We start from the raw sequence: 27,018 nt of genomic DNA, 5'->3' as shown, positions 1-27,018 counted from the left end.
GGATCGAGTCCCACATCGGGCTTCCTGCATGGAGCCTGCTTCTCCCTCTGCCTGTGTCTCTGCCTCTCTCTCTGTGTCTGTCATGAATAAATAAATAAAATATTAAAAAAAAAAAAAAAAAGAACCAGCACCCTGTCGCTTCTGCCTCCTGCTGTTGGCCGAAGCAAATCATACGGCCAAACCCAAAGACAAGGCAGGGGAAACTGATTTCTGACTATGGTCTAAACTACCGCAGGTTCTTATCTCCCAAATGCCAGACAGCTCAGGTTTCATTCAGCCTGTGCTTTTGCGGTGGCCTCCTGGCCTGGGCTCTGCATCTGTGCCATGTTAACCTCGTAAGGAGCATAGATATGACCGTGGCATTTCATGACCCACCCCAAACCTCTGCCAACCATCACGGAATGCAGCAGCTCCTTGGCTGGGTTCAATTATCCATACTCTAGCCCCACTCCTTTTCTCAGACCTGACTCCTGTTTTTTTTTTTTTTTTTTTTTTTTTTTTTTGCCCTCTCTACTCCACCTGTGCAGGACCCAGACCACGTTATACCTGCTTATTTCCCAAACACCCATGTTACCCTCCCCACATCGTTGTTCTCTCCACCTGAGATGCCCCATATTACTGTGTCAGAATCCTAGCTCTTTCATGGCCTTCATTTCCCATTTAGTGACAACTGCCTCTGAGTTCACCTGGAACCCCGCAGTGGCTTTAGTACCTTCTCTCTTATATCACAGTTATGAGTGAACATGGCATTTCCTAGTCCTTAATACAGCGCCTGGCACACAATGGGGCAATACTGCTTTTGAGGAGGATGAATGAATGCCTCTCATCCTCCTACTATCTCTAAGCCCCTTGCAGGCATGGGCCGTAGCTGCCTCTAGCCCGGTGCTGGGGCCATTATGAGCCTCGGTCACTAATTGCTAATTGCTGACATGCAAGACAATACTCTGGTTACTCTCCATCGTGTAGAGGGCATGCTTTGGGGATTAGAGCAAAGGGAAGTGGTTTAGGCACAGGGAGTTGCATGGGGGAGATGATAACTCTGGGAAAGGTGTCATCTGCCCTTCATCTTACTCCCCCATCTCAGCTTTGGGATCAGTGGAGCAAGGCTGAGGGGCCCCCAATCTGGGAATGGAAGAAAAGGTGCTGTGGCCAAAAGTTAAAGTGGCCCTAACACCTACGAGTAAGCCCCCACATTCACACTCCAGCCAAGGGGCACCCCTCCCTCCTTACTGAAAGCATGGGGTTGACCAGTTGCCCAGAGCCAGCCCTTGGACAGTAGGCACCACACCCCAGCGAGGCTGACTCAGTCTCTTGTGCCTCCACAGAAGGACTTCACAGTGCGGGAGGAGCTTCAACAGCAGGATGTGGAGCGCTGGCTTGGCTTCATCACCTTTCTGTGTGAAGTGTTCGGGACCATGCGCAGCAGCACGGGCGAGCCCTTCCGTGTGCTCGTCTGCCCCATCTACACCTGCCTCAGGGAGGTAAGAGACCCGCGCGTGGCTGTGCCCACTGCCCTGCCAAAGAACACCACCCTGGAACGTCTGTAAGCAAAACAAAACTCCAACGCGCCAGCATGGCTACGCCGCTTGTACCACCTAGAGTGACAGGGCCTTTGGTAAACAGAACATAACTCCCCACACTTCTGTTTACTAAATGCCGGTTTTGATTTATTGAGTTTATAGGAAGGGAAAAAAGCCCTCCAAAGGAAATTATTATTAACTTAGACTTCCGTAATTCATAATCTAGAACACTGCCTGCAGGGAGGAGGCCTCTGGTAAATATTAATTGGATGACTGGATCTTTGGTCTGGATTGGTTTACCATTAAATTATTTATTTAAAAAAATACTTGCAAAAAAAAATACTTGCTTCTAAATTTCATCTGAAAGATAAATAAATAAGAATAACTGAGAAACTTTTGAGAAGCAAGAGGTCAGTGGTGTACTTGCCCTACCAAGTACCATCACCCACTTTAAAAGGTCATCCTGGCTACCCTTGGGGGCCAGAAGCCGAGAGCTCATTACAGTGCTGTTGGTGGCATCCAGTGAGAGGCTGGTGACTCAGATCACAGCCGTGACGGTGCAGAGGAGGATTGCATTCCAGTTATATTTTTGAGTGGGAATCAACAGGACCTGCTGACATGAGATATTGGAGAAAGGAGGAAGTGACGTGGGCTCCTGGTTCACCAGCCTGGTGGCACCATTTTCTGTGATGGGGAGCACTAGGAGAGAATTGAGGGGGGATGGAAACCAGGAGGTGGATTTTTTTCCTGTTTGGGTGACCCGGTGGGTGTCCCCAGAGAACTGTCCCACTGTTGCTTGGGTACAAGTGCCTGAAAATCGAGATGAGGCTGGCCCTGGGGACACAGAGCCGAGCATTGTGTGAAGTGTCAGTGTGTACCTGGTGCTCAAGGCCGGGGACCAGGTGGGGTCACCCGGGGAGAGGGTATAGACGGAGTAGATGGAGGAACGACCAGGAGGCGGGGGTGGCAGTTGGGGTGAGGATGTGAGTGTGGACGAGTCTTTGGAGAAGTGTTTCTGTGACAGGCGACAGGGAAGGAGGAGCTTGTCAACTCAGGGGAGGTGGGGTCAGACGACATTTTTGTGTTTTGCAAAAGATAGAAGATAATAGAGCAACGTGAGAGAAGGGAGAGGTATCTGTAAGTGGTTTTGAAGCCTCCGTGTATGGGAAGCGGGGTGCTTGTTGCACCGCTGTGGGTGCTCCCTGAAGCAGAGCCCAGGACCCCTCTCTGGCACCTTGTAGACCTATCCCCTCTGCCACTCCATGCGACAACCCTGCGCACTTGACTTCACAGTGTTGCTCAGACTCGGCAGCTGGCCCTTCCAACAGTACGTCACTCCCAGTGCCATAAACTCAGAACGCAGCACACCAGAGGCCTTGGCTACGCTTTCTGCCTCCCCCAGGGGTGATGAGAAGGCAGCCCTCTTGGATGATGGCCTCGTGGAGCACCCCCATTCCTGCCTGGGCGCCCTGTGCCCCTGAGCTCATGGCAGGGAGCGGCACCGTTCGAGGGCAGTGACCGGGATTGCCCCCACACGTTCCCTCCGCGTGATCCCGGCACCTCCCGGTGTTGCCCCCACCTGCTCCCCGAGCGGGAGGCAGGGCTCCAGCTGAGCACTGGCCCCGGCTGCCAGGACACTTCGAGCAGCGCCTGAGGAAGCGTGAACTTTCAGCTGTGAGATCCGGAAGGTGCCGGGAGGTCTGCACAAAAAAACCACAGAGCTTCCCCTAATGCGCACTTGTTGGATGCAGTCAACTTTTCAGGACAGTGTCACAAACACAAGTGCCTGCCATGCTCACAGTGACCTTGAGGACTAAACGGTTCCCCGACAGCTCTCATCATCTTTTTTTTTTTTTTTAAGATTTTATTTATTTATTCATGAGAGACACAGAGAGAGATGCAGAGACACAGGCAGAGGGAGAAGCAGGCTCCATGCAGGGAGCCCAATGTGGGACTCGATCCCAGGACTCCAGGATCAGGGCCCGGGCTGAAGGCGGCGCTAAACCGCTGAGCCACCAGGGGATCCCCCAGCTCTCACCATCTTGTGAAAGGGTGACCCAGAGCCCACGTTCCAAGCTCTGTGCTTGAGGCCCACATGAGGTGGTTCAGGAGAACCAGCCCTGGCCTCACATCACCTCCGCCAGGCTTTAGCTGTGCCATGTAGGGGAGAGTTCACCCCCGCTGGAGAGGGGATCGTTCTGCTCACTCCGACAGGGTTCGGGGAGAAAGACATGGTGTGGACACGGTGCTAAGTGCAGCCGGACCACTAGGCCAGAATGTGGAAGGAGGGGCCCCCGGGGCTTGTTCTAGGGCACGGTGGCCCTCAGAGAGCTGGGCGTCCTCTAGTCTGACTTCAGGCCAGGCACCTGCCCAATCTTAAAGGGGCACAGAGACTGGAGTGCCCTGCCCGGGACACATGGCCAGTCAATGCCAGAGCTGGCCCAGAGCTTCTCCACTACCCGTCCAGAGCTCTTTCCAAAGAGAACTTAGCTTCCCTAAAACAGGGCCTGAAGAAGAGACGGAGACGGAAAGAGGTGACCTGGGGATCATACAGTCCCTGAGGACAGCCTGAGCAAGACCCCTGAGTTCTCAGAGCCTGGTGCTGCTTCCCCTACCTTTTTAGTCATGTACACAGTTACACCCAGGCCTGACCGACATTCCCCAAGCAGGTTGGGCCAGCTCTAAGAAACTTCCAGAAACCAAAGCCGCTGCCGTTGCCTCGCTCCATGCTGGAGGAGTTGAGGCTTTTCCCCTGGGGCCGTGCAGATGGCTGACCCAGATGCCCCCTTGTCCTGGGTCCTCCCAACTCCCAGAACCAGCCCGGGCCCGGATTTCCAGCTGCCCACTAGATGTATCCCGGTCATGCCTCCAGCCCCTCCAACAAGATGTGGCCAGAGTGGCACCCCCAAGGCCCTCCTGCTCGGTCTAGGTTCTGACGTGGGCCTTGACCCACCCTCCCTGCCTCCCCGCGGCCAGGCAGCCACCCCAGGACTCCCCCCATGGCCTTTTCTTACAGGCATGTATCCTCGGCCCCTGCACACCCTCCGTGGCTTCCCTATTCCCTTCCCAACAGGCCCTGAATCAAGCGTAGACCCACGGGCCCTCTTGGTGGGAAAATCGCATTTAGGAGCAAACTACCAGGAAGATACGAGGTCCTCAGAGCCCCGCCGCAATCTCGGTGTCCTCGGCTCGCGGAGGCCGCCCTCCCCAGACCTGGGCCTCGTCGGCCTCCATCCCCCCCCATCTTGGCCCCGAAACCCCTTCAGACGGGAGGCCCCCCAGGGCTCTGAGGCTGCCTGCCCCGGCAGGGAACCCCCTGCTCACTTCCTCGCGTACTCCCACCTCGTCTGGTTCTCCTGGCGACTCCAGCTGAGACCTTGCACGGTGTCCTGGGAGCAGCTCCCTTCCTGGCCACAACCCTTCCCAGGCCCAGCCCAAGCCGCTTCTCCTGGGCAGCCCCCCACCCGCACCCCGCAGAGCACAGCCCGCGCTCCACCAGCACAGCCCCAGCCTTTCCAGGGCATCTTAGCATTTTGGTATTTGGTAATTTCGTATTTATTTGGTCATTTAGTATTTAATAACGACTAGGGCACAGCAGAAGGCATTGTCGGAAGCACATCATGCGTTCTTTTCTCTTTTGACTCGGACAACACCCCGAAGCTTTTCATCCCCGGCTGCTGCTGGAGAACAGAGAGGTCAGGCAGCTTGCTCAGGGCCACCCAGCAAGGTGCACCCGGGATCCAGGTCTGACGGCTGGAGTCCCTGCTCCTGGCCGCTCTGCTTATGCCTCGAGAAGCATTTTTTCGTTTCTTTAGTCCGTAGCCCAAAGCGTGCTATGCAGCAGACGCCAAATAGCTCATCGTGGAATGGATTCCACTTTTGCCGTAAATAACGTTTACGTTACTTATGTAGATTATATGTGATCAGGCCTTTCTTTGAGGGACGGAGAAGGATAATTTTCAGTGAGCCTTTTCATTGTTTGAGCACAAATGGCTCTGCCAACAGGTTTTCCAAGTGACTGAAAAGTATTACAGGTGCCTCCAAGATGCAGGCGTCTCCTTGCCCTCCTGTTTACTGTTCCTACTTGCTTCACGAGTTCTTTTTGTATTTTTGGTTTTTTTAAGATCTTATTTTTTTAAGTAATTGCTACACCCAACGTGGGGCTCGAACGTACAACCCCGAGATAAAGAGTCAAACGCTCTACCAACCGAAACAGCCAGGCACCCCCTCTTTTTTTTATTTTTTTAGTGTTTATGTTATTGTCGTAAGAACACATAACACAAGATCTACCCACTTAACAGATTTTTAAGTGTACAGTACAGTATTGTTACCTGTGGACACAAGGTCACTATGGCAAATCCCTAGAATTTATTCATCCAGCATAATTGAAATTTTGTGCTCAGTTTTTAGCAATTCACATTCTACTCCCCGCCCCCTGATCCCCAGCCTCTGGCAGCCACCTCTAGTCTTTGCTTCTACAAGTTTGACTATTTTAAATACCTCATGTAAGTGGAAATATGCAGCATTTATCCTTCTGTGACTGGCTTATTGCACTTGGCATAATATCTTCCAGGTTCACCCATGGTGTCCCATACGGCAGAACTCCCTTCTATTATAAAGTGCAATAGCACAGTTGACCCTCAAACAACATGGGTTTGAACTGTGGGGGTCCAGTTACATGCGGAGTTTTACGATGTGGTACTGTAAATGTATTTTCTCTTCCCTGTGGTTTTCTTAGTAATATTTCCTCTAGCTCTCTTCATTGTAAGAATACGGTATGTAATACATATAATATGCAAAATATGCATTAATTGACCATGAATGTCATTGACGAGGCTTCTGGACGACAGGAAACTACTAGTTAAGTTTTGAGGGAGCCAAAAATTATATGTAGATTTTCAGCTGCTCAGGGGTCAACGCCACTAACCCACACGTTGTTCAAGGGTCAGCTGTGTTCCACTGGATGGCTGTACCATATTTTTTAATCTGTGCATCTATTAATGGACATTTAGGTTGTTCTCATCTCTTGGCTACTGTGAATAGAGCTGCAGTGAACATGGGAGTGCTCATATCTCTCTGAGATCTTGATTTCAGTTCTTTTAGATAAATACTCAGAAGCGGCATTGCTGGATAATATGGTTCTATTTTTAACTTTCAGAGGAAGCTCCCTACTGTCTTTCGGAGCAACTATTTCTCCCAGTCCTTGCCACCACTTGTCTTTTTTCTTTCTTTCTTTCTTTCTTTCTTTCTTTCTTTCTTTCTTTCTTTCTTTCTTTCTTTCTTTTTCTTTCTTTCTTTCTTCCTTCCTTCCTTCCTTTCTTTCTTTCTTCTTTCTTTCTTTCTTTCTTTCTTTCTTTCTTTCTTTCTTTCTTTCTTTCTTTCTTTCTTCTTTCTTTCTTTTTCAAAGAACAATAGCCATCCAACAGATGTGAGGTGGTTTTCATTTGCATTTCCCCGATGATTAGTAACATTGAGCCCCTTTTCATTTACCTATAGGCCATGTGTCTGTCTTCTTTGGAAAAATGTCTATTCAAGTCCTTAGCTTACTTTTTTCAATTCAGTTATTAGTTTTTCTGGATACTGGGTTGCAGAAGTTCCTCACATATTTTGAAAATTAACCCATAAGCAGATATTTGCAAATGTTTTCTCCCATTCTGTGAGTTGCCTTTCACTCTATTTGTTGTTAGTTGTTGTTGTTTGGGGGGGGGGGTCTGTTTTGTTTTGTTTTGTTTTTGCTGTGCAGAAATTATTCACTTGATGCCGTAGTCCCGGTTGTCTTTTGCTTTTGTGCTTTCGGCATCATATCCACGAAATCACTGCCAAGACCTATATGATGAAGCTTTTCCCCTACGTTTTCTTTGAGAAGTTACAGTTTCAGGTCTTAAGTTTTCATCCATTTTGAGTTCATTTCTTTATGTATGATGTTAAGAGTTCAGTTTCATTCTCCAACCCATGGGTATCCAGTTTTCTCAGTACCATTTGTTTCTGTCCCCGTTGTATGTTCTTGGCACTTTGTAGGCTGACCTATATGCACATATTTATTTCTGGGCCCTCGGTTCTGTCCCATTGGTCTATTTGTATGCTTTTTTTAATTTTTTTATTTTTGATTTTTTATTAAAGATTTTATTTATTTATTCATAGACACAGAGAGAGAGAGGCAGAGACACAGGCAGAGGAAGAAGCAGGCTCCACGCAGGAAGCCCGATGCGGGACTCGATCCCGGGTCTCCAGGATCACACCCCAGGCTGCAGGCGGCGCCAAACCGCTGCGCCACCGGGGCTGCCCTATTTGTATGTTTTAAAGGACTATAGCCTTAGAATATATTTTGAAATTAGGATGTGTGGTGCTTACTGATTTGTTGTTTTTCAAATTGTTTCAGAATCGTTTTGGCTATACAAATATTTCATGATTCTATATGAATTTTAGAATTACCTGTTTTATATCTTTTAAAAATGCCATGGTAATTTTGTTAGAGATTGCACTGGGTGTGTAGGTCACTTGGGATGGTATGGACATTTTAACAATATCAAATCTTCCAATCCAAGATCAGGAACAAGACAAGGGTGTCCACTCTCAACACTCTCACTTGACATAGTTTTGGAAGTCCTAGCCAGAGCAATTAGGCAAGAAAAAAGAATTAGAAGACATCCAAATTGAAAACGAGGAAGCAAAATTGTCTCTGTTTGCAGATGGTGTGATCTTGTATATAGAAAACCCTAAAGACTCTACCAAAAAAACAAAAAAGCACAAAATGTTAGAGCCAGTAAATGAACTCAGTAAAGGTGCTAGATACAAAATCAAGATACAAAAATCACCCACATTTCTCTATACTGACAACAAACTACGTGAAAAGGAAGTCACGAAAACAAGTCACTTTACAGTAGCATGAGAAAGGGTAAAATACTTAGGAATAAACATAACTAAGGAAGTAAAAGATTTGTACACTGAAAACCACAAAATGTTAATGAAAGAAATCAAAGAAGACACAAAGAAACGGTAAAGCATCCCTTTAGCTGTCTTGCAGGAGCATGGTAAGGACCCCTTCATCCTGCCCAGGCCCCCAGCCAAACTGTGACTGCAAGGGCTCCCCTGCAACCGGAGGGTATAATGAGGTCGGAGCTAAGGGTACCATCATCTCCCATCTCTGCTGAAGCTGCCTTGCCAACCATTTAATTGGTTGGGGTTGGAGCAGTCCTCTCCTCACACCCTTTGTCTGACCCTGCAATGCTCCGTGGCCCCCTCCATTCTCCTGCCACCTCTGTGACCCAGAGGTGGTCTTGCCAGACTGTTCCAAGATACCACTGAACACTGTTCTCTGGACACCTTTCTTCAAGAGCTTTGTCAAAAATTCCTCTGGCAGGGAATGCTAGGGCTTTTAACCCCTTACACCTGTTTCCTTTGAGCAGACGTTCCCTGTGCACCCGGGGCCTGTTTCTCCCCACTCCTCTCATCCTTCCTCTCTCCTTCTAATCTCCCCATCCCATCTCTACCCATGATCCCCAGCCTTCTTAGCTCTTCTGAGTCTGCAGCCGTAGCCAGGGGTCAGGAGGAAGGGAGGGGGGTGCCCTGTGCCAGGAATCTCTCATCTCTCCGAGCCTCCCTCTGACCGCCTCCTTATGGCTGGCTCTCTTGCTCTCCTTCTCTTCAGGCTCCAGAAACCCCATCCGTCCCTCCCTGCCTTTTCCAGAGGAAGGGCAGGGAGGGGGCAGGTGCCTCTGAGGGGTGTCTCCGACGGGTACACCCCCCCCCCCACAAGGATGCAACTGGTTGGGCTCCTGGAAGAGGCCGGCAGGCACAGGCTGGGGAGGAGAACACAGAGGGCAGCAAGTCAGGCTTCTCAGGAAATGAAATTGCTCTGTGCAACAATGAGAGAGCCACTTTTTTAACTTTTTGCGTGAGCGTGCATTCAATTGCTCACATTGTTTTGGCTCCAGGGGAAATCTGACCTCGGAAAAGGCCGAGATGAAGTGGGTGTGGGTGGAGATCCTCTGCTATTTCACAGGGCTGAGAGAGTCGAGCAGAACATTCTTCAGAGGTACCTTTCTAGGGGGACTGTTCCTCCCTTCCCGAGAGCAGAGGATGGGGCCACATTCAGCTACCTAGCTGGGGCCAGGGTATGGCCCACTGTGGCCAGAAGAGGCCAAGGTCAGCTGTGCCCAGGATACTGATAGACTCTAATGGGGAGAGGATATTTGAAATTATTCTCCATGCAGCCCTGGACTCCTGACCCTGTGCCTTGGGCAGCTTTTAAAAAATTACAAGCTCTCAGAGCATCCCCCAACCTCACTTCAACCAGTCAAATCAAACTTTCTGGAGATGGGGTTTAGGAGAAAAAAAAAAAAAAGATTTCATCTCTCCTTGTGACTCCAGTGTGCAGCCATGGTTAAAAAACACGAGTAGCTGCAACTTAGGAGCATTTCAGGAGCAGCCATTGACAGCCAGAGAGCACTGTGAGCTACCTGGCATCACACAGGTGGGAAGAGTACAACCGGAAGAGCCTCTCTGGCCCTGGGTTTGAATCCCATCTCTGCCATTTCTTCCAACCCTCAACCTTCTATCTGTAGCACGGGAATATGGGGCTCATACCTTGCAGTTCGAAGGCTTAAAATCAAAGGAAGGGGTGCATCGTTGCACATTGCTGTTGAAAGCAAACCGTGTTGCAGGCACTGCTCCAGGGGAGCAGCCCACCAAAGACAGCCCCAGAAAGTAATGCCCATTCTCCTGACAGAGCACAGGGCCTCTCCCCACAATCAAACTCCACCACCCTTTCCTGGAGAACCTCACGGGAGTTCTCTGAGGCTCCAGCCATAGTGCTCCCAATGCATCTCCAACAGAAGGCATCTTGCATTCCTCCTGCCTGAGCAACATCTTCTCCTCCTGCCTGAGTCTTGCTCACCTTCAAGGCCAGGTTCACTTCCCACCATATCCCTGCCTTATAGTTACTCCTCCTATAACAACATCCTGTGCAGCTAGCATCCACCCAGGGCTGCTGATGCCTGTTCTCTGGACATGTCCTTTGCCCGGTGGTTGAATTAATGCCTTGTGACCTCTTCTTGGTTGCTTTTCAATCATTTCAGTCCCTCATTGGTACCTGCGGGTAAGATTGGGTCTCATGTGTCGTGAAAATCCCAAGTACGTTTTGCGCAGAACTCTCTGCTTATTCGGGAAGCAGTGATTTGGTTGGAGACCATGCTACTTTTCTTATTGAACCGCAGTTTCCTAGTTGTCCTTGAAAGAGAGCGTTTAAGTTGTGCGATCTTCCCCAAAAGGCTGACAACCCACTCGGTGACGGAATCCACAGAAATTAAGCAGCTGTGAGCATTTATGGCGGGTTGTGCAAACGTAAGGGTAGAGGGGAGTGCAGAGGTATGGGCCACTGCCGGGGACAAAGGGAGGGGGAGCTAGGGCTTCGGGACAAGTGCTGGCCTGGCAAGGAAGGGAAAAGAAAAAAACAATCCAGGAAAATAAATAAAAAACAGAGGCACGAGGGCCAGAATGAGCATAGCCCATCTAGGTCTGCATGGTGAATATGGGTCTGATGGGTAAGTCCTGGGCTGGCGCTGGCTCCCAGCAGAGGCATTCCAGTACAGGCAAGGTGATACCGAGAACCTCTGAGAGTCTCGAAGCCAGAGAGCAACACGATGGGAGGCACGAAAGAGTTTGTTTATTCATTCAACAAACATTAAGAAAAATGCTACTTCCTTATTGAACTGAAAGGTCTCCCAGAGGATGTGGAGAAGGAGGAACCCTCCTGCACTGTTGGTGGGAATGTGAACTGGTGCAGCCACTCTGGAAAACTGTGTGGAGGTTCCTCAAAGAGTTAAAAATAGACCTGCCCTACGACCCAGCAATGCACTGCTGGGGATTTACCCCATAGATACAGATGCAATGAAACGCCGGGACACCTGCACCCCGATGTTTATAGCAGCAATGGCCACAATAGCCAAACTGTGGAAGGAGCCTCGGTGTCCATTGACAGATGAATGGATAAAGCATATGTGGTCTATATATACAGTGGAATATTACTCTGCCATGAGAAAGGACAAATACCCACCATTTGCTTCAACGTGGATGGAACTGGAGGGTATTATGCTGAGTGAAGTAAGTCAGTCAGAGAAGGACAAACATTATATGGTTTCACTCCTATGGGGAATACAAGAAACAGTGAAAGGTGTTATAGGGGAAAGAAGAGAAAACGAGTGGGAAAAATCAGAGAGGGAGACAGAACATGAGACACTCCTAACTCTGGGAATTGAACAAGGGGTAGTAGAAAGGGAGGTGGGCTGGGGGGGGGTGGTTGGGGTGACTGGGTGACGGGCACTGATGGGGGCACTTGACGGGATGAGCACTGGGTGTTATTCTATATGTTGGCAAATCGAACTCCAATAAAAAAATATACAAATCAATCAATTAATTAATTAACAAATTAATTAAATGAAAGGTCTCCCAGACACATTTTCAGAGGGAATATGTTGAAGTAACAAATAAATCTAGATCCTCCTAGCCAGAGAGACTCATGGGCCGCACTCAGTGCAGAGTGCCCTGCCCAAAATCAAGTGAGGCTTGAAGCAGGAAGGTGGGAGCCCAGAAGCAGAGGAGTCGAGGAGATTGGCAAGGGCATCCGTGGCAGAGAACAATCCTCAAGTCCTTGCACCTTTAATTCCTTACTGTAACAGGTGATCAAAAAGACTGTGGAAAATTCAGGAGAGCCCTTCCCCATGAACAGTTTATTCCAGCCCTAATCTTCCGCATACACCCTGCCTGGAATGTTCCTCTGAGAATGCAGCCTTCCTGGGGCAGGTACACAGCCCCCGGGGAACTGGTTTAGCTGCAGTCCCTCTGGGTCCAGCAGCTGCTGCTATGAATACCTCAGCTTAAGCAACCATTCCTGTAACCTCTGCCGAAATAACTGCCCACAGCTCTGTCCCCTCCGAAGCTGCCCCCCCCCACCTCCAGCTGGCTGTGGTGTGATGCCCGGACCCCCCACCGCTCTGCGCCCGCGCACCCTGGGGAGCCCCCTGGGGCACCGCCCCCACCCCAGATAGGAGCCGGGTGCGCCCCCAAAACCGCCTCTGCCCGACCCCTCCCCAGCCCCCACCCTCTCACTGTTCTACTTCCTTGGCCAGACTCTGCAAACTGAAATGTGAAATTCGAAGCCAGTGTTCCCCTTAGCAACCGTGGTAACACAGGATCTGATAGGGAGCCTGGAGTTATAAAAATACCAGCTTCCACCAGACACTGGTTTCCAAAGGGAAACCAGTCCCCGCGCCAGCGCCAGCGCCAGCACCGTTTTCAAGCAGCCTTAAAACTCGGGAGATGTCCAGTCCCGGCTCGGCCCGGCCTCGGGAAGAGTCCCCGGTTCCTTGGCGCGGTGGCGGTGCTGCGAGCTTTGGGGATTTTTCTCTAAAATGCAGAGATCCTGTCTGAGAATGAGCTAGCGCCTGGCATAGGCTAGGCAGGAGCCGTTTTTAATAAACAGCAGATTTTCGGCATTCTTTACAAGTGAGGCTCTAGGGCCGCCAGCCCTCCGGCTCCCTCCCGGGGAGCGCGCCACCGAGGCCCCTACCCGCGCGCCCCCCGCGCCCCCCGCGCCCCCCGCGCCCCGCGCCGCCGCCTCCCTCCCCCGCCCGCGGCCGGGCCTGTAATTCTGAAAAATATTCCAACTCGGTAATTAACGTCTGAACTTCAGGAGGCCCCTGCTCGCTGCAGAGGCGCAGACGGCGGGCGGGGCCGAGGCCTGGCGGGGAGGCCCGCGGGGCGAGTGCGCGGTGCAGAGCGGAGGCTCCGGCTGCCAGTGCGGGTCTAGGTGGCGCGCACGCCCACGTATACACATGCATCTCTTTTCAGATCCTTTGGGATTTCTTCTTTTTTTCCTTTTCTTTGTAATGCCCTCCTCGTACCCTCCCCTTCCACTCCCAGGGGCGGTTTCGCCATGGGCTGACTGATGGCAGATTCTGCTCAGCCAACTTAGGGGTCATGGGGAGACAGTCTGGGGCCCTTCCCCGTGTGTAGGTTCCAGTGGGGGGATTGGCTGAGGGAGGAGGGACCCGTATATCTAGAAGATAAGAAACCAAGCACTGTGGGGCTGGCAGGTGGCCATGGGTAACCAGGTGAATGGCCGCACGGAATCCTGCCCCCTGGGTGCCACCTTCTCCAGGGCCTCTTATGGTTTGCGCAGCTCAGCCCTGCCCAGACTTCACGCCAGGTATCCTGTGTGGAGCGATAGGGTTACCTAGTGCGGGGCTGGCTGCTTGAGGGGGGCATGAGCCTGAGGTGGTGGCTCCCCTCGCAGAGCTGCTGTTTGCTGGGCACCCAGTACTAGGAGCCGGTGCACAAATCACATGCAACTCCCTCCAGGACCCACACGGATCTTCCTTAACCTGCTCCAGCTCTCAGACCCGCCGATTAAATTTAGTGAGCCGTTCAACCTCACTTTTAAATTTTGTGGATAATATCCCACTGGCAGTCTTTGCCACCTTCAGACGTAAATAATGCATAGGGCAGCACTTGTCCATCTGGGCTGGCCATTTCTCCTCTCTTCTGGAGTCCAGTTCCTTATTGGTGGCTCTGTTATCACTGCCACCAGCAATGATCAGTAGGTTACAGGGGGCCTGGGCCACGCCCTAAAATAAGAAACCTCCAGGATTGCCCTGTTCTGGTAATTGGCAAAGAAGGGTGCTGGGAAAGAGGGCCTACCTCAGAGCCAGGTGAAGTCAGGCATCTTATCCTCTCTGGCCCTCAATTCCTCATTGGGATGAGGATTAAATGGGATTTCGTAGATTTGCTAATTACAGGTTGACTTCCTCCCTTCCCCATGGGAGGACTCACAAAACGAAGATGTGAAAAACAAAAGACATGAAATAATGGGATCATTGAACAGTGTATTTATGTCCTATAAATGAAGTGCTTCTTAATAAATTAGCAAAACTGTGAAAGAACACAGCAAAATAAGTCTCAGGGCCTTTGCCCTTACCTTGCCTTGTGGGAGAATGCATTTCTTGCAGGCAGCCTTCCCGGTCTCAGCTGAATGTTGGTCATAGGTGGACCCTCACTCTCCACCACCGCCCCCCCCCCCACCCCAGAGAAAGGACGTGGCTCTACCTTAGAGCTTTCGGTGTTCATTTGTTTTCTCCCTCCCCAACTGGCACGGAAGCTCTCTAAAGGCAAGGAACGTGTCTGTTCTCTTCACTGCGGCATCCCCAGTGACTAGAACGGTGCCCAGCGCAAAGTAGGTACTCAGTACATTTACTCTTTGAACAAATTAATGAAATGGAATGTCTAGGCTGAGCAAAGCAGGAGAGTAGTCACCCTTCTAGAGTTCATCTGGGAGGATGTCTCAGAGGAGATAAATCCAGAGTCCTTGAAGAGGCAAGGTGAGCGAGCAGGGCATGGGCCGGCTGGTTTAGTCCCTGCAGGTGAGCTCAGAGTGGGAGGAGGAAGAGAAACGCTACCCCCACAACAAATTCAAAGGAAGCAAGCAATCTGTGCTCACCATCTGAGCGAACCTGGAAGAACCACTTCAGCCAGGGAAGCTGCCTGCATTCTGTCCCCACGCTTTGCTCTAAGTGGTTGTGTCTCAACCACTTCAGACTTCAGCCTGACTTCAGCCCGCCAGGCCTCATGTGAGACTGAATTCGTCTGTCCTAAGTCAGAATCCCTGGAGCCACCATCATGAGAAGTCAGGGTGGGATTGTGGCACAGCCTCACGGACAGAGAGCCACGCGGGAGAGGTTGCAGGGGGGCCTGCGGGAGCATCCGTGTGTGCCCTGCCGGCCCTCAGCTGGGCCTTCCTCAAGGGAGAGGCGAAAAAGGAAGAGGGAGGATACACGGAGCTCAGGAGAGTTCCATGAGGGTCGGGAAGAAAATGAGAACGTGGTGCAGGAGGTAGGAAGGGACACCCGAAGTCACGGATGTTGAGGACCATGGCAGCCTCGGCCCTTAACCATCTCCGCACGATCCGGACTCAGGAGCAACATGTGCAGGACAATGTGATGTGGGCCACTGTGTCCTTGGACAGCTGCTAGTAGTGGAATTTTTTTTTAAAAAGGAACTGGTGAAATCAGTATCTTTTATATTATCCAGCATATCCAAAGAGTGACCATTTCAACATGTAATCAATATTTTAAAAGTATCAGTGAGAGGTCATTTTTTTATATATATAATATATACTTTTTTGTACTAAGTCTTTGAAGCCCACTGTGTATTTTATGCTCAGAGCACCTCTCGACTCGGAGTAGGCACATTTCAAAACTGCACGCGGCTGGTGGCTACTGTACTGGACAGCATAGGTCTGGAGGCTAGCTTCTAGGATCCTCAGGTTTGGGGAACTGTTCTGGATTCCCAAGGTATCTGGATCCCCAAAGGCTCAAAGGTATTTTTCCTAGCTTCTCTCGCTGAGCACCCAGAAGCGAAAGGAAACGCCGTGAGCTACAATCTACATCACCCAGCCAGCGTGCTAGCCTTGGGTGGTTGGCTGGGTCTCGGCGGCGGGGTGTGCAAAGGCAATCCTTTGGACCCTGGAGTGAAGAAAAATGAGGGGAGCAGGAGAGAACAGAAAGAGCAAGAGAGAAAAACAGCCCAGAGCAGGGGAATCAAGGCAGGGGGTGGCCGACTGTGCCACAGAGCTCCGAGCAGAGCCCTCAGACCGGGGACGGGGTGCCACCCTGGGAGGGCAAGCAGCTGCCAACTCCTGTCACAATGGCCCAGTCGGCGGAAGGCACAATTAGCTCATTCTTGCATTGCCCTTTGATTACACTGTTGTTCTCAGGACTTCCATTTCTGTAATTAAGACCTTGTCCCTTACTCAGAGGTATTGAAACATAAAAGTATTTGCTGAATCTGGTTTCCCAGGGTTAAAAGCCAGACTTAGGAAATGCAAACACACTTGTGGAAATGCAAACACACATTCACTAACTAATTATCCCATAATTAAGGCCGAAGCCCTGCTTAAAACAATTAGCTCTGGGAATTGAACAGTAGGTCCCACTGCACTCTTGGTTAATTGTTCTTCCCTGATAGACTGGATACGGCCAGTCTGGAGGGAAGTGGGGACAGTAGGGGATGGATGGCTGCTGCTTTGGGTCTGGACTGGACCGTGCTGTGCTTGGTTTGGAAATGTTAGTCAGAGGAGAGCTTGAGGTGTGGAGAACAGCAAGGAGGTTGTGGTTTGGGCAAGGGGAATTGAGCGGCTGCCCCGGGCTTGGACGCAGGCCATGGGAAGTCTCAGAAGCTACTGCTGGCCACACTGAGGTGGCTTGCCTGGCTGGAGCTGAGGGCGTGGGCCAAGGATTAGCTGACTGGAAAGCAATTAGATGAGGTGGGGCTGGCTGGGGAAATACCTGGAATCCCAGGGCCAGAGTTGAGACTTGCTTGGGTAATGCCCCAGGCGGGAGGCCTCGCGGGCTCTGGGGAGTGGAGGTCCCCACCCGAGATGGTGGTTACCAGGCTCCCCATGGGGCCGCAAGCCTTTTTCGGCCTCTTGCTGATGGGGAGGCGTGGGTTCCAGAGTGTGTGGGAAACCAGGATGGGGCTTTCAGCCCTCCAGGGGAAGAGGCTCTTTTCCTGGTTAACCCAGGGTCTCCCCTACCTCAGTGTGCATGTCCCCTCCCCCCACCCCCCTTCTCAGACTCCCAGGACTTTCCTGAGGCCCGCCAGGTGCCATCAGGTAACACACACCCCCACCCCCCCACCCCCACCCCTCACCCCCCACCCCCACCCCCGCCTTTTCCAGGTAGGAGGGATGGAGGCTGTTCCCCTTCCAGGGACTTTCACATTTTGAAAGGAGAGCTCAGAAGAGAAAATAGTGTGCCCCAAAGGGGATTTTAAAAAAAAGAGGCTGTGGGGAGGGGGGGTTGTAGAGGTCAGGAGACAAGGACTGGCCTGGCCCGGGCGCCCTCTCTCCAGGAAGCACCCACATGCATTAAAGCTTCCCCAGAATCCTGGGCCTGTTCTCTGGGGGCTTCTCAGTCCAGAGCCTCTGCCCTGGAAGTGGAACTTGGGGTTTCGTCCGGCAAGCGGTCAGAGGGCTTGGATCCCGAGGGCTGACCCTGCAGGCACCGACAAGGACTCGCTGCTCACTCCCCACCCCAGAAGTGGTCCCAGCTCCTCCACTGGCCCTCCGTCCCTCCCCACCCCCTCTTCCCTTCTGTCTGCTTCGCACTTCCATAGATCAGAGGTTCGCGAACTTCTATAAAAGGCCAGATAGTAAATATTTTAGCTCTGCAGGCCAAGAGGCTAAATCGAGTTTAACCACATCCCTGTGATTTGCTCTGCACTGAGCAGCCGTGCGAAGCCGTGAGAGCAGTTTCTGTGGAAACTACTCGGTTCTGCCTTCCTAACGCGAACACGGCCATGGACAATATGTAAATGAATGAGCGTGGCTGCGCTCCAACAAAACCTTATTTATGGACAGTGAAATTTGAATTTTATAGCGTTTTTATGTGTCAAAGAATATTATTATTCATTTGCTTTTTTCTCCCCCCGTCCCCCCCCCCCCGTTATTTAAAAATGTAAAAACTGTTCTTAGCTCACAGGCCCCATCAAACAGAGACTGTGGACCAGACTTGGCCGGTGGGCCGTCCTTTACAGACCCCTGATCTAGATCTGTGGTTCTCAGTGCTCGTGAAAGTTGCAGGATTGCTGTCAGAAAAGAGATTTTGCAGTTTCTCGGGCCATGCTGTCACTGCCGTAGGAGGTCCACACAGCGGGTAGCCCCAATCCAGTCCGAACTCCACCCCCATTTTCTTTTTTAACTTTTTTTTTTTTTTTTTTTTTTTTATTTATTTATGATAGTCACACACAGAGAGAGAGAGAGAGAGGCAGAGACACAGGCAGAGGGAGAAGCAGGCTCCATGCACCGGGAGCCCGACGTGGGATTCGATCCCGGGTCTCCAGGATCGCGCCCTGGGCCAAAGGCAGGCGCCAAACCGCTGCGCCACCCAGGGATCCCTCCACCCCCATTTTCACGACCACAGAACAGCCCCAGAGGTGCCATAGCTCTGCCCTGTGAACCCAGGGGGAGGCCTTTCTGTCCTGGGGCGCAGAGCTGGCGGGTTTACTATCTCTGGCTGCCCCCAGAGATCCACCCGGCCAGCTCACACTGCCCAAGGCTCCTGCCGAGCCACAGGAAATGGGTATGTGTCCTCTGGTGTCCCAAAGTGGCAGGGCTCCGGTGAGTCATTTCCCATGAGTGGAGACGGTAACTCTGAGGCATCCCCATACTGGCAGACACTTGGCTCCTGACTACCTCGTCAGCTCTGGGCCCCACAGAGCAGAGCGGGATGAGAAGAGAGCTAAGAGCCCCCTCCGTGAGAAGAGAACATGAAAGAAGGAGGGTGCGGACATCAGAGGACATGCCCTCAAACCCCACGTGGTCAGTGCCAGCTGGGACCCGAGGCAAGTTACTTAACCTCCTTGAGCCTCGGGCTTTCCATCAGTAAAATGGGAAACAGCCCTCTACCTCGGCAGGATTACCATAAGGATTAGTGATCACATCTGCCAGGTGCCTGGCACTTGGTACAAAACTTCCATGGCATCTTTATTGGCCACACTGGCATAAGGCCTTAACCACAGAGCTGCCCAGCCACGGCCCAACAGGCACCGAGAAAGGCTGCATGATCCTCCTGACGACACATGACGTTGGCCGTGTTGCTGTCCTCACGGAGGCAGGCACTACTGCACATCCTGTGTTGTTCTAGTGGTGATTCAGGCTGGCTTGTGTGAGGCCACATTCAAGGTTTGGGTCTGGGATCCTTGGGTGGCCTTCAAGGTCTGGGAACCCACAGAGATTGGGTGCAGACATCGGTGAATGTGTGCAGATGTGCATTTTTCTGGGAGAGGCGCCAGGGTTTCCATCAGACCTTCAAAGACCTTCCAAAAAAGCAAAGGGACCCAGGTCTATAAACACAGCGTGTGAGAAGGCCCCACACTTTGGGGACAGGTTCCTCCTTTGAGAATCAGCTCCTTGCTCCTGAGACAGGGTCTTGGGCACCCTGGATGGCATCTAGTTCAGCTCCAAACTTCCATCTCCTCAGCCTTTAAACCTGTCACTAGTGCACCTGTCTCACCAATTCCAGAATCAGGTGATGCAAACCCAGCGTAGGGCAGCTGGGAATGCAACGGGGGTGGGTGGGGGCGGGGGAGGGTCTCAAAGTGACCACCAGGGGAGCAAGGAGCCGCTGTCTCTCGGGATTGTTTCTGCCCCCTTGAGCCAACAGCATGGTCCCTGTTAAAATCGCCTTACTGCCGAATTCAGAGGCCCACGTAGTCCTCAGCACCACCATTGCAGCAAGAACGCAGCTGTCCATGTCCATCTCATGACCAATGAGTTGATGTGCTCTCACAAAATTTTATCGATGGACACTGAAATTTGAATTTCATGTCATTTTTATGTGTCAGGTGTATGTTTTGCACAAAGTTTAGTATAGGAGGCTTTGCTTGGGACTGTGTTCTCCTCCAAGGCCTTCTCCAGAACTCCACTGGATGTCCTCTTAACCAGAGGCCTGGAGAAGTTGGCATGCTTTGGGATTTACCAAAGGACAGGTGACCATAGCTGGTGGTGAGCCAGGAATGGGGCCCCAGGTGCAGGTCCCAAAGCCTGTGCTGGTCCCAGGCAGATTCCCAGGATGGCAGCAGCCCCCCAACTTGACCTGTACAAACGACCTGCATCCCCAGGCCTGCATGCATCCACCTGACACTGCCCCTTGGCCCACCCCCAGACTCAGAGCATCCTAATGGAGCCCATCTGCTCCCAGAGAAGGTGCCCCCACCCTCCACCCCATTAGTCTGCTGGGTCTATGGGCAGCAGCTCTTACCTGGTCCTCAGCTCTGGCCACCATGCTTCTGCCCATGCACAGCTCGTGTAGGCCAAGGTCCCCTGTCACCTGAATTAGCCCACCAGCCTTCTAACGGGGCTCACCTCCTCTCCTCTCCACACTACAGGCTCACAGGATCCTCCAGGGTGACCTTTCTCGTTGTCTGGAATGTTCTCCTTGCTCCTCCTCTGGCCCCACTCTTTCCCTAGCTTGACCTTAATGGGTCTTCTTCTCCAACCTCTCTCCCCAGGCCTTCCCTGAGCTCCTCTCCCCCCACAGGTGAGGACGGGCCTTCCCACCAGCCACTCCTCAGCACCCTCTCTTCTGTGCCGCAGGCAGCCCGCTTCATAAGACGAGCTACCACTGATGGAGCCACGCTCACTGTGTGCCAGATACTAATCTAACTATGGGTCCCACACAGTCCCATTCAATCCTACCCCACTTTCCAGAAGAGGAAACTGAGGCACAGAGAAGTTAACTATGCAGCTTGTTGGGGGGGGGCAGGGTGGGATTACAGTCAGGTCCCCATCACTGATCCACTGGTGCGACATCTGTCTTCCCTGCCATGTCAGCAGACCTGCGAGGCTAGGACTTGCGCCTCCTCGTCGAATGCATGAGTGAATGAATGGACCCATTGTCACTGTCCCTTCGGGCTCCACGGAGGAGGTGCCGGACCTGCCGTGCTCCGGGCCCGTGCTGCCTGCCGATAGGCTCTGGGCCCGGGAACAGAGGGGCCCTTCTGAGCGGCCGGGCCTCGGCCAGTGCACACTTCACTTCCAATCCAGTCTGTAGGGAGGCTGGCACCCAGGTCCTGTGTGAGGAGAAGCCAGTCTAGGTAGGTCCTCGCCTAGACCTGGAATAGCCAGGACAAAATAGCTGCCCCCAGACTGTGAACAGAGGAGCTTCCGGTGATGGAGATCGGGGGAGGAGGCCGGGGAAAGCTGCTCGGAGGAGGAAGGCCTTGTGACCCTCGGCAGGGGATCCGATACATGGAGCCAACGTGGGGTTTGCCCCTCACTGTCCCCGCAGGTGAGAACAAGGCGCGTCCACAGGCCTGTGAACCGATGGGGAGGTCTGTGCAGGGGAGGACAGGGGCCGGGAGGCCTGAGTACCTCGACCCTCACAGCCCCCTCAAGTGAACCAGTAGGGAGCACACACACGATCCGGAATTCCGACTCACGTGCACACTCCTCCAGAGAGATGGTCTTCATTCAGAAATCGAGGTGCCCCATTATTAGTTTATCTGCTGCTGAGGGCAGGGCTCCAAAGCCAAACACACTTCCAGGTGCCAATTAAACACTCTTATCTGCAACCTCAGACTCGGCGGAGAGGACTTAGTGCATCCTTTTTCTGCCGTCCCCCGGCGGCCCCAGGCCCTCTCCTCAGCCCAGGCCTGTCTGTCCCTCTGTGGGGCAGCCGCTGCTCTGCGCACAAATGCTAATTATGCCTTTAGCACAGCCCTACTGTTGTCTGCTTCGGCCTGTCCCAGGCCCAGCTGTCCCTGTGCCATTGGTTACGGCCTTGCACCTAAACCCGCCGCAGAACCCGCTGAGCTTCCTCACCCAGGGCACAGGCCCCCAGCCCAGCTTCTGTGGCCTTGGCTGGACACTCCCCTGCACCCCACCCGGGAGGCTGGCACCTCCGTCTGGTTACTGGGCTACAGCGGGCACGTGTTCTTCTTAAATGCAGTATGCCAGGATGATCACACCGAAGAGGCCACGTGTCGAGCAAAGGTTTCTTCAGAATTCCATGCTCTCTAGTGGAGTCAGGGGCCCGCATATGCCCCTTCTCCCGGGCCTGGGGCCGGGCTGGTCACCTCCACCCTCCCGCGCTCACATACCTTGGAGAGGCTGAGGTTGGCGGGAGGGACACCCGGTTGACTTGGCCTCTAGCACAAGCTCCTTCCTGGGCTCAAGGGCAGGTGGGGGCTGGCGCGGCCCTTCAGATAACCATGTCCCCAGGCAGTGGGGAGGGCAGGGGCTGGGCCGAGAGCAACAGCAGCCCCTGGACTCTGCACTTAGTGGCCTTCCCTCCGAGGCTGGTGGGCCACCCTCTGTGACAGGGCCTCGTCCTCAGGATTCCCTCTGGGACTGCAGAAACCAGCGGAGAAACCAGTTATGTCCCCACCACCCGTCTTCCTAACTGGATGTCTTGGTCTGCCTTCAGGAAAGGCTAGATCTTACAGCCCCAGGAGGAGTGCCATCCTCCCTGGCCTGCGGGTGCACACACGGCCCCCCTACCACCGCCCTGTGTTCTGTGTTGAGACGGGGGAGAAGGCGGGAAGGCGGCGGGGGCGAGGGGAGGCCTCACTCGGGGACTCAGCGGCTGGACAGTGGCTTGGGAGAGCCTACCCAGAGGAGGAAGGGACTATTTCGCAAGTGGGGCCGGGCACCCGGGGCTGGCCCATCAGCCCCTGGCATGCGGCTAGGCCTGTCAGGAAATCAAGGAGGCACTCTGTCTGCTTTCCAGCAGGCGCCACTTCTCTCTTTCCACCGCCTTGCTCAGTTCACGGTGCTGGCTCCAGGACCAGGCTGGCGGGCGAGCCAGGCACCCTGTGCCACAGGCGCGGTGCCCAGGGAGTGCCCGCTCCGGCCTCAGCGAGGCTCATCGGGAGGGTCCCCAGGCCTGGGCTGCAGGGCCACACGGAGAAGGCCAGCCGGCCGCTGGTGGCCCCCTCGGGTGGGAAGGCAGGGCGACTCTCGGGGAAGGATTCCAGACTGTTTCCTTCTCGGTTGAGCTCCACCGCCCTTATCTCCTTTCCTGCCAGGCGGGGACTCCTCACGAGTCACACACAAAAGAAACCCCACCCAAGACACACAACCCCCACCACCACCACGTACTGGAAGGGGGAGAACTTGCCTCTGATTCCGACGTAGTCTACCTGGTTGTCAGTCAGGGGCACAGTCAGTATGCGTTGGCCCTAATATGAAAATATTCTACAGTTGGTCCAGAAAGGGAAGGGGCAGGTGGGGAACAGCACCCTCTCCGGGGAGCCACCTTGGTGGCCGCTAGGGATGGGGCCGGGTTGGGGGGGACCTCATGGGACAGAAGGGACCACGGAATGGGAGGCGTGAGTAAAGATAGGCATGCATGGCACAGCCCCTCCCTTGAGTGCCTCACAGGCCTGAGTACCACCCTCATTCCCTAGAATACGGAAATAATGGTTCACGTCGGGAATATAGGGAACTGAAGCCCTGGGCTCACCACCGGGTGTCCAGCCTACAAGGACAGGGGCAGAGCCCCGGCCTTCCAGTCCCTGCTCCTTCCCGGGCCTAAGGTCCACCCAGAAGAGCACTCAACCCCAGGCTTTCCGGGGGGACTTTGGCTGTGCTTTCTAGAGGGAGGGGGCTGGCCTAGCTGACCCCTGGGGGTCTCATTCCAGCCCAGGGCTGGTGGCTGATTCTGCAGGCAAGTTGCTATGGGAACTCTAACTTTGAATTTCCTGGCTCTGGGGCTGTGAAAATCACAACCTGAACCTTCAGTTGATGTGGGTTTCTCGATTAATTTCCTGTTTGATTGTTTACTTTAGAGAACGGAAAATGCCTTTGCAGGCAGCTAGCTCCCTCCACCAAGACGCTTATCACACCCAACCCCCAACAAAGCCGGCAAGGTCAAGTCCAGGCCTCAGGTGATGGAGGTTGGGGGACAGGGCCAGGGGCAGGGGGGAGAGGCACAGCTAAGAACAGATGGCATCCTGCCTTGGCCTCTCCCTGTGCCTGCTGGGGGCCCTAGCCGGGTAGGCACCAGGACTGAGCTGGAAGTCAGAGACTGGCCCCAAGGGGGGGCATCTGCCCACCGCCCAGAGCCCCAGACCTGGCCCCCAGCCAGCCCCAGCCCCCCTCCTCATATCTCAGGGACCCGTGTTGTGCTGAGTCAGACACAGAATGCAGTCATTCCTTCAGAGGGGTGTCTATGGGGTACCATGCAGGGGGGTGAAGGTCCCAGGTGCCACCTGACACTCAGTGCCTCCCGGCCAACCATTCTTGGCCAGGTTCCCCTGGGGAAGCTTGCAGAATAACTGCTTTTCCATCTGCCTGTCCTCCAACTGCTCTCCCCAGGGCCCCAACGCTCCAGCAGAGGGCCGTGGACAGGGCGTTCATTATCGTGATTCCATCTTGTTCCCGGCTCTGTCCTTGGGGAGCAGCTAGTGCCAGTAGGTTCAGGTGAGGCCCCGCAGCAGGTGTCATGATCCACTGCAATGACAGCCACCTTGCCAGGAGCAGGGTACTTTGTCACCTTCAGAGCCCTTCTCCCTCGGACATGGGCAGGAGCCCTCACTTACTCGCTTCCTAAGTCGGGGCGCTGAGCACAAGAAGGGGAAGTGAGCAAAGCTAGAGGTCAGCCCGTCATCCAGGGGGTGCCCAACCCCTCAATACCCTGTCGCTTGTCTCGGTGACTGTATAACGCACCATCCAAACCAGAGCTCACCAAAGGACCTCTTACTAATTACTTTCGGATGGCAAGGGGAAACCAGAACCAGCCCAGACACACCCCAGTTTTTGCTAACAACCCCCCGTCACCAGATTCGTGTATGTGGGACTTACTGGTGGGACCATGGTTATGACATTCGACTGTGGAAGCAGATGAGACCCGGCTTCAAATCCCATTTTTCCATTACTTTGCATGCTCTTGGGAAGTCACCCCACTCGGTTTCTGTAGCTAAGAGCAAAGATATGGCCACAGCACGTAACTCAGCTAAGCTGGTAAAGGGATAGAATGGATCCTAAAGTGCACACACAGTGCAGAGCTTCACTCCTAGAGCAGGCACTCAAAACAAGTGATGACTGAGGATCCAGAGGTACTCTTTGGTGCTCAGGAGACCCCTAATGGGAAGGTGAAAAAAACCTCAGAGCGGCCTCGGGCATTTTCCATTCATCCCTTAGGAGAGATCCAGGAATGTCTGGGAAGTGAACACAAAAGGAGCCACTGAGAGGACAGGCGAGGCTTGAGGCTTCCAGAAGGCAAAGGAGAGGAACTAAAGAAAAGCCGGGAGGTGTTGGCAGCAGTCGTGGCCAACGTCCCTGTGGTTTCAAACCCCGACCCAGGGTCCTGGGAACTTATGGTTGCAGGGACTCTGTGAGCAGAACTGGCCTGTTGTGCAGCCCACTGGCCAGGGCTCAGCTCCCAAGAGGAGCCGCTGGGGCCGTGGCCCCGTCCTCTGGCTCCGGTGTCTGCAGGATTCAGTGTCTGCTCTGAGCCCCAGATTACGTTTCCACCCCCTGGGGCCAGTTGTGGGCTGCAGCATTCCCCCATGTGACATTTACTGTGGCTGCTCTGTACGAGGCGGTTTGCAAGCTCTGCAGGAAGGAGGCTTAATTATCCCCTCCGGGGCGCCTGGTCCGCGGAGAGGGTGCCTGCCCGCCTGCCCGCCTTAGGAGGGCTGACAGCCAGACCACGGGGCACCAGCTGGGCCCGAAGTCCAGGTCAGAACCAGACTTTCCTTGACATCTGATGGTAGCCGCTGTACCGGGGCCCCTCATTTGGCTAGCAGGACAGATATTTGGGGCAAATGCCCCGCTCCTAGCAATGGCTGAAATGCAGGCCGACCCAGAGCGCTGATCGTAAGTGAGGGCCGTAGAACAACACTGACTTCCTGGAGGCCTGACGGGCCGGGCAGCGTGAGCATCCACGTACGAGTACCTGTGTCAACAGCCACGCTTGCCCCTCCCACCCGTTTCAGAGGACAGGTTATGGCTTCTCTTCCTTGAGACCCAGCTCTGCACTTGGGTCCGCCTCTCCTCCAATTGTCCCCTTGTCTCCTGCAGTCCTCTCGCTCATCTCTGCCTCCCCCACTGTCACAACCAGTCCCCTCCATCCCGGCGCTGGGTCCTACCCTTTCTACCTTCTGTAGGCAAGTTTGAAAAGAAAGAAAAAAAAGGGGACGGGGAGGAGAAAAGTAGGAAGGAGGAATGGAGGGAAAGAAGGAAGGAAAGGAGAGAGAGAGAAGAAAGAACAGAGACCCACGGAGAAAATGAAAGAAACGGTGTGGTCTTGCCGTCTGTACTTCACGGCGTCCCCTCCCTCTTCCATCCTGCTCCATCCAGCCTCCAGCCTGTCCCTACCCCTGCTCTGAACTCATCATGGCAAAGGTCGCCCTAATCACCAGAGCCAGGGGGCCCTGGGCATTGTTCATCTAGCTTGACCTCCCTTGAGCATTTGGCACCGCTGACCTTGAGCTTCTTAGAACCTTCTTGGCTTCCATGGCATTGCTTCCTCCTGTAGCTCTTGGCTCGCTGACAGCCCTCGTTGCTCAGGAGTTCCTCCTCCATCGCCCCTCTCAGGTTTGGAGCCTTCTCCTTTGGGTCTTCCCCCAAGTTGTCTCGCTGATACCTACAGCCTTGACCCGCACCGATGAGACGTGGGTCACGGGGCTCCCACGTCTCATCCTCCCCAGTCGTCCCCAGAACCATGCACTCGGTATCTCTCACGCCCAACTCATTCACATTCCCCCAGGCCAACTCCTCATGCCTCCCCACGATCATTGGTGGCACCACCCTTTATCCAGCTGGCCAAACCCCAAACCTAGCGATTCTCCACCTTCTACCTCGCCCTTATCCTCACCCTCACTCGGTCCTCCCGTTTCTCCCGCCTTGATGGAAGGCGCTGTCCTCACTGTCCCCTTATTTGCAGCCCCTCCACCGCTCTACGAGCTCCGGTCTGTTCTCCACACTGTGCAAGAAACAATC

At 53.5% G+C, this 27,018-nt stretch overlaps 1 protein-coding gene across 7 annotated transcripts in view; it reads left to right on the top strand.

The window, feature by feature from the left end:
- CTIF (cap binding complex dependent translation initiation factor) overlaps nt 1-27,018 on the top strand; it is a 282,057-nt gene that overhangs the window by 241,104 nt on the left and 13,935 nt on the right. For all 7 annotated transcript variants that reach the window (XM_025429643.3, XM_025429642.3, XM_025429644.3 and 4 more), the window contains one exon: nt 1,326-1,481. In XM_025429643.3, the coding sequence (XP_025285428.1) occupies nt 1,326-1,481 (156 nt within the window). The remainder of the gene's footprint in view (nt 1-1,325; nt 1,482-27,018) is intronic.

The sequence above is a fragment of the Canis lupus genome, chromosome 7 (assembly GCF_003254725.2).
Source record: "Canis lupus dingo isolate Sandy chromosome 7, ASM325472v2, whole genome shotgun sequence".
Lineage (NCBI taxonomy): Eukaryota > Metazoa > Chordata > Mammalia > Carnivora > Canidae > Canis > Canis lupus.
The sequence above is the reverse complement of the archived record's forward strand: the minus strand, read 5'-3'. Positions and strand labels throughout refer to the sequence as shown.